The sequence below is a fragment of the Sinocyclocheilus anshuiensis genome, unplaced genomic scaffold, assembly GCF_001515605.1.
Source record: "Sinocyclocheilus anshuiensis isolate Anshui unplaced genomic scaffold, SAMN03320099.WGS_v1.1 scaffold267, whole genome shotgun sequence".
In the NCBI taxonomy this organism is placed as follows: domain Eukaryota; kingdom Metazoa; phylum Chordata; class Actinopteri; order Cypriniformes; family Cyprinidae; genus Sinocyclocheilus; species Sinocyclocheilus anshuiensis.
The window spans coordinates 729769-737626 of NW_015552637.1; the positions used below are offsets into that span (position 1 = coordinate 729769).

A 7858-nucleotide genomic window follows, 5' to 3' on the forward strand; every position below is an offset into this window, starting at 1 on the left:
ATTCCAGATTTTCAAATAGTTGTATCTCGGCTGAATATTGTCCTATCCTAACAAATACATACATCAATGGAAAGTGTATTTATTCAGCTTTCAGATTATGTATTTAAAAAAAATTGACACTTATGACTGGTTTTGTGGTCCAGGGTCACATTTGATCAAAGATACAGTAATTTTGTGAAATATTATAGATTATTTAGATATTATATTTAGATATTATAATATATTAGAATTTACAATAACTGTTTTTATTTGAATTTGTTGCCCAAGTAACATTTCTTATTACTATTAATGTTGAAAACAGTTGTGCAGCTTCATATTTTTGTATTTTTCATATTTTCATATATTTTTATATGCATCTATCTATCTATCTAATCTATGAATGTTTTTTTGTTTTTTTTTAAGTAGCGATTTTTTTTTTGGTTTTAGTTAACTGTAATAACTCTGGCATGACAATTTTCTTTTGTGAAACAGTAAAATGCTCGCTATTCTAAAAACCCATTTGAATTTCCTGATGGAACCCATAGTCAATTAGCACTCCAGGCTCGCTACAAATTGACATCATGACTGAATTAAGGGTGCTTGAACAGCCTTAACACAGTGAATGTCCCTCCTGCTAATCAGCCACGTCGGCTCCATCAAATGTAGTTTCCTCATGTGTCAGCACGGATGAATTCAACTGTCCTCTACTGGGATCTTAAGAGAAACTCTGTTATCAGCATTCCCACAGGGAACTGCTCCAGCAGCACTGCTTCGGGCCGCAGCACGTTTGACCCGTCTGGAGCAGAGATCCAGAGACAGGGAGCCGAACTGCACCCACCCTCTTCAGCTCTCTTGTCTCTGGGAAACAGATGTGCTGTTGTCAGACCTGGCTGAAAGCCCACAGAGATTTTGCCACTAGACAGCTGTCCATTATGTAACCAGAATAAAAAGAGGCCAGGCCCACCGAGAGAGCTGCTGTTCAGATGTTACCCGAGTTACACAGCTAGACGCAATTCATCATTTTAATTAATAACTTCCAACTGTAGTTCGAGACTTGCATTATAATATAGTATATTAAAATCAAAGTACACCAGGAAACTGATATTGTTAAATGATTGAGGGAAAGAAATCTGTCATCCTGATGACACATGACACTGGGCTGTACAGAAGGATTATAGTGGTAATTAAGCTTGAATTTAATTTTTAAAAACTAATAGTCCTAAATGCATGCTAATGAATTGTTAATATAATTTGGAACCAATTCTAATATGCTCAAAAAAGTAGTTTTGCTTTAGGATCCAGATTTTACATTGGTCATAAAGTGTTGACATTTACAGAATTGTTTATCATACAGAGGTAAACAAGAGAGCTGCTGTTCAGATGTTACCCGAGTTACACAGCTAGACGCAATTCATCATTTTAATTAATAACTTCCAACTGTAGTTCGAGACTTGCATTATAATATAGTATATTAAAATCAAAGTACACCAGGAAACTGATATTGTTAAATGACTGGGAAAGAAATCTGTCATCCTGATGACACATGACACTGGGCTGTACAGAAGGATTATAGTGGTAATTAAGCTTGAATTTAATTTTTAAAAACTAATAGTCCTAAATGCATGCTAATTAATTGTTAATATAATTTGGAACCAATTCTAATATGCTCAAAAAAGTAGTTTTGCTTTAGGATCCAGATTTTACATTGGTCATAAAGTGTTGACATTTACAGAATTGTTTATCATACAGAGGTAAACAATATACTAAAAAAAATCTATTATTGATCTTAATATTACTATGAACTTTTCATATTTTCAGTTTCAATTTTCAACTTTTCAATTTTTCCTAATGAACTTTTAATGTCTTTTTTATGGTTTGTTGTGGCTTCCATTTTGCTCATTATTATCATATATATTTTTTTACATTTACTATTATATTTTATTGCTTTTAGCATTATTTGTATACTATTATAGTATTTATTAATATTTTATATTAGCTTTTATTTTATTTATTTACTTTTTAGTAATTGTATGTGCTTTTTAGTATATTTCGTTTTTTTTGTTTTTTTTCTATTTTCAGCTTTTTAAAATACTATGAATTTATTTATTTGTTTATTCAGTTTTAGTTTTAGTAAAAGTGCTTAAACTTAAACATATTTTAATTTAGCTGGTTGCCAAGGCAAGATTTTTTTTGTTTTTTTATCTAATATTTAGATTTCAGCTTTATTTCAAATGAACAAAATGTTTGTTATATATATTTTTTGTTTTATTTAACAATAACATCACTCTCCATAATCCCACTGCTCCAAGAATCCACCTTTTTTAAGCATTTTCATTTCTTTTTCAGTTGTTTACCTATTTATAATGTAGATTAAGTAGCAGCATTAAACCTTTGCAAAGTTCATAAAACATCAAGTTGCCAAGCAATGAATATTGAATTATTTGTTCATTTTGACCAAATAACTAAAGATCAACTGAACTAATACATTGAAATGTGTGATTTCAGTTTATCTATTAGGATCTTATTTCATTATTTCTTTTAGAATTCTTACAGGACATTTTATTCCTTTAGGATTGGTTGGGACTGGTTTAGAATTTGTGATACAATGTGATAGATGAAACTGTTAGATTGACATTTAAGAGCACAAACAGTTTTTGTATTAATGCAAAATCACTGTTCATGTTTTAATTTGATCATAACCTAAATAAACATCTAGCATAATACTTTGCTTGCTTTTTGAGTTTCTCCTCTGCACCCAACACGCAAAAGCTTTGTAAACTCCTTCAACGTGGATCAGTATTGCTGCCAATCTTTTATATGGAGATGAGCTGAAAGTGTTCAGTACTGTATCTACGGTTCCTGGTGAGTGTGTTCTGCTGAAGAGTGTGTGCCCTGTGCCCTGTGTTTTACGTTAGGAGTGTTACATCTCTTGGAGCATGATGAGGAGTATGTGTTCACGCTGCCGTCTGCCTACGCTCGCTCCATCCTCACAGTGCCCTGGGTGGAGCTGGGCGGGAAAGTTTCCATCTGCTGCGCCAAAAGCGGATACTCTTCCACCGTCACATTCCACACCAAACCCTTCTACGGAGGGAAGGTTCACAGGTGAGAGTGACGAGACTTGTCTTTGAGAGCCTGTTTTATTTGAGATCAGGTCAAAGAGTTTTTCTTTTGTCATTCTCCCAACAGAGTCACGGCTGAGGTAAAGCACAACCCCAGCGGCACCATCGTCTGCAAGGCTCAGGGGGAGTGGAACGGAACGCTGGAGTTCACCTACAGCAGCGGAGAGACCAAAGTGATTGACACCTCCAAATTGCCGGTCATTAAGAAGAAGATCCGGCCCCTGGAGAAACAGGGCCTGTATGAATCGAGGTGAGGAGATGCGTTCATGAATTTAGCTTCAGTAATGACAATGTGAGAGAATTGATAACGAGAATTAACATGAAGGATCTTTTCTTTGAAGTTGCTATAAGCATTGTTTTACAGTTTTATATTCATATTTATTTTCATTAGTAGTAGACTTTTCATATTATGCGAGTAGCAGCTTTAAACCTTTGTTTAAAAGTAAAAAAAAAAAAGTAAAGTTTATAACCATTAAATATTGTTTACATTAATATTAAATATTGCTAAATATTGTTAAAATTTCCTCAATTTGAAAACTTGCTAAACAACTACATTTTATTTTATTTTATTTTAATTTTATCCCATAAGATCAGAGTTGTCAGGTCTGTGAGACAAAGACAACCCACATATTTAATCTTTTTTATGCCTTTTCAAATTTCTTTTCATTTGTAGTCTTGCTTTATTTTATTTTATTTTATTTTTATCCCATAAGATCAGAGTTGTCAGGTCTGTGTGACAAAGACAACCCACATATTTAATCCTTTTTATGCCTTTTCAAATTTCTTTTCATTTGTAGTCGTATTTTAGTTGAGTTTAGTTGAGTTTAGTTGAGTTTAGTTTAGTTTAGTTTAGTTTAGTTTAGTTTAGTTTAGTTTAGTTGAGTTGAGTTGAGTTGAGTTGAGTTGAGTTGAGTTTAGTTGTCAGGTCTGTGTGACAAAGACAACCCAGATATTTAATCCTTTTTATGCCTTTTCAAAATTTTTTTCATTTCTTTTCATTTTCATAGTTCTTGCTGTATTTATTTAAAAGGTAAAAAAAAGACAAAGTTCATAACCATTGAAAAAATACCTCAATTTGGCAATTTACCATCTTACCATATAAGCTGAACTAATAAACTGAAAAATGTATTTCATGAATTTCATTTAGTAGGGTTTAAATGTACAAATATATATAAAAAAATCATTCTTTAAAAATCATTTATTTTTTTGCAGCCATTTGGGTCTAGTGTCAAAAAGGCCAAAATGGTCTGATTGTCAGACTTGCTAAAATACATTTATATAAATAATGTGTATTTATTTAGAGTTACTTTGTTTTATTCATCTTGTACACAAGTCCATTACTGTCTATTTTCATTATGCTTCAGATGGGAGCATAGTGAAACCTTCCTTTTAGGCACTCAGACAATACTAATAAATAACGAGTGTAAAAGATCAGAGCTCAGTGATCCAGATAATACCATGGTGAATGAGCATCCTGCATTTTAGCTAAATCCTGCCCCTCTAGAGCTCTTCTAAAATACTCGTGACCCTCATGCACCGCTCTGGCCCTGAGCGAGCTGCAGGCTTCACTTAATAATCTCTAATGCTGCTTATTGGCTTATTGTGGAGGAGAGATCCAGTCGAACAGGACAGAGCCCATCAGAGTAGTCTAATGCTCTCAACCTGGTGTTACCACACACGCGTAATGCAATCAAAAGAAGAGACAGAGCGGCAGAGAGGTGCATGGAAGCAGTGCTATGCATGCGAAAAATGTGGATCTATTGATCCTCGAAAGGTTTGGGGTCTAATTTAATAAAAGATTTGGCTGATTCATCATCTGAGGTTGCTTTTCTTATCCTGATCAATATGGCTAGACATAACACCCTTGACTAAACAGCACAGTTTTGCAGCTTATTCTGCTCAAGAAACAACCGTTTGAATGACTTGTAAATTCATTGCCCATATTGCAAAAATACATTTTCAATATATTTGACGTATATTTAAAAATATCCCATAACGGGCAAATATATATTGCTTGTATATATTTTAAAATATTTTGCATAAATATATTTTTCTTTTTTATACTGACCGTCACATGAGTTCAGTTTATTTTTTTGTTATTTATATTTCATCATACATTTTTTTTCGTCCACCCTTGGCCATTTTTCATCCAAATATTTTTAATCCAAAAATATTTATATTGTCCAAAATTTAAAATGGCAAATTTATTATTACAATTGAAAATGACATTTCTTGCTCTTTGAAGTACAATTTATAACATACGCAATTATTAAATTAATTGTGTTTTAAGTATGTAAAAAAAAAAATCCTAAGCTATGCTGCTTACAACATTTAGCATATGTTTGAAATACATTTTGTATTTTTTTTTGCCATGGTGGCAGTAGTTTTCAGGTGCAATTTAGGGTCAATTTTATCTGAGTTGAGTTGAGTTGAGTTGAGTTGAGTTTAGTTGTCAGGTCTGTGTGACAAAGACAACCCAGATATTTAATCCTTTTTATGCCTTTTCAAAATTTTTTTCATTTCTTTTCATTTTCATAGTTCTTGCTGTATTTATTTAAAAGGTAAAAAAAAGACAAAGTTCATAACCATTGAAAAAATACCTCAATTTGGCAATTTACCATCTTACCATATAAGCTGAACTAATAAACTGAAAAATGTATTTCATGAATTTCATTTAGTAGGGTTTAAATGTACAAATATATATAAAAAAATCATTCTTTAAAAATCATTTATTTTTTTGCAGCCATTTGGGTCTAGTGTCAAAAAGGCCAAAATGGTCTGATTGTCAGACTTGCTAAAATACATTTATATAAATAATGTGTATTTATTTAGAGTTACTTTGTTTTATTCATCTTGTACACAAGTCCATTACTGTCTATTTTCATTATGCTTCAGATGGGAGCATAGTGAAACCTTCCTTTTAGGCACTCAGACAATACTAATAAATAACGAGTGTAAAAGATCAGAGCTCAGTGATCCAGATAATACCATGGTGAATGAGCATCCTGCATTTTAGCTAAATCCTGCCCCTCTAGAGCTCTTCTAAAATACTCGTGACCCTCATGCACCGCTCTGGCCCTGAGCGAGCTGCAGGCTTCACTTAATAATCTCTAATGCTGCTTATTGGCTTATTGTGGAGGAGAGATCCAGTCGAACAGGACAGAGCCCATCAGAGTAGTCTAATGCTCTCAACCTGGTGTTACCACACACGCGTAATGCAATCAAAAGAAGAGACAGAGCGGCAGAGAGGTGCATGGAAGCAGTGCTATGCATGCGAAAAATGTGGATCTATTGATCCTCGAAAGGTTTGGGGTCTAATTTAATAAAAGATTTGGCTGATTCATCATCTGAGGTTGCTTTTCTTATCCTGATCAATATGGCTAGACATAACACCCTTGACTAAACAGCACAGTTTTGCAGCTTATTCTGCTCAAGAAACAACCGTTTGAATGACTTGTAAATTCATTGCCCATATTGCAAAAATACATTTTCAATATATTTGACGTATATTTAAAAATATCCCATAACGGGCAAATATATATTGCTTGTATATATTTTAAAATATTTTGCATAAATATATTTTTCTTTTTTATACTGACCGTCACATGAGTTCAGTTTATTTTTTTGTTATTTATATTTCATCATACATTTTTTTTCGTCCACCCTTGGCCATTTTTCATCCAAATATTTTTAATCCAAAAATATTTATATTGTCCAAAATTTAAAATGGCAAATTTATTATTACAATTGAAAATGACATTTCTTGCTCTTTGAAGTACAATTTATAACATACGCAATTATTAAATTAATTGTGTTTTAAGTATGTAAAAAAAAAAATCCTAAGCTATGCTGCTTACAACATTTAGCATATGTTTGAAATACATTTTGTATTTTTTTTTGCCATGGTGGCAGTAGTTTTCAGGTGCAATTTAGGGTCAATTTTATCTGAGGTGTGTTATTCCACAACCATATACAAGCATGAAAAAAATTGTAGAGTCATATCAGCCAGACATCTTTTAAGCGTGATTCTTTCCAGACTGACCGACTGTTTGCAGTATTCATGCGACGGTCAGTGAATCAAGCATTTCTCGTGTCCTTATCCTGTCTGGTGACAATGATTGACAGGAGGCTGTGGCAGCATGTGACAGCGGCACTGAAGGCCGGAGACATCGATGCGGCCTCTGAAAACAAACACCAGTTGGAGGAGAAGCAGAGAAGAGAAGGGAAGCAGAGAACGGCCAGCAGTACCACCTGGAAACCCAAGTACTTCATTAAAGAGGTGAGGCTTTCTAATCCTACACTAAATAGCATACTTCATGAGGATTTACAGTCTCCAAACCTTCATTTGCGCATAAACATACCATTTTTCATTTTCCTCTGGATGAGCAAAACTACATTTGTTAATGAAACCCCTTTATATTTAGATGGTTTCAGTTCACCAGACCTCAATCAGGTGTGTTTTTAATGAGATGCCAAAAAATTGGACCAAACTTAATAAAAATAAAAGTTCAACCATTCAAAAGTTTAGAGCTGCAAGACATTTCCGTGTGTTGGAAGTCTAAAGTTCATCAAGGCTGCATGATCATAGATACAATAAAAAAAGTAATATTAAGAAATATTTTTATATTATAAATATATTATTTTAAAATGAATATATTACTTTTAATTTAAAAAAAATGTTTTTATATTTTTCAAGAATTTTTGATGAATAGAAATTTCACAAAAACGTTATTGAAAATAGACTTTCTGAATAAAAGAAA

At 32.9% G+C, this 7858-nt stretch overlaps 1 protein-coding gene across 1 annotated transcript in view; it reads left to right on the forward strand.

The window, feature by feature from the left end:
- Positions 1–7858, forward strand: part of LOC107666725 (oxysterol-binding protein-related protein 10-like) — a 51981-nt gene that overhangs the window by 42228 nt on the left and 1895 nt on the right. The window contains exons 8-11 of the mRNA XM_016458158.1: positions 700–850; positions 2847–3081; positions 3166–3348; positions 7224–7377. Of these exons, the coding sequence (XP_016313644.1) occupies positions 700–850; positions 2847–3081; positions 3166–3348; positions 7224–7377 (723 nt within the window). The remainder of the gene's footprint in view (positions 1–699; positions 851–2846; positions 3082–3165; positions 3349–7223; positions 7378–7858) is intronic.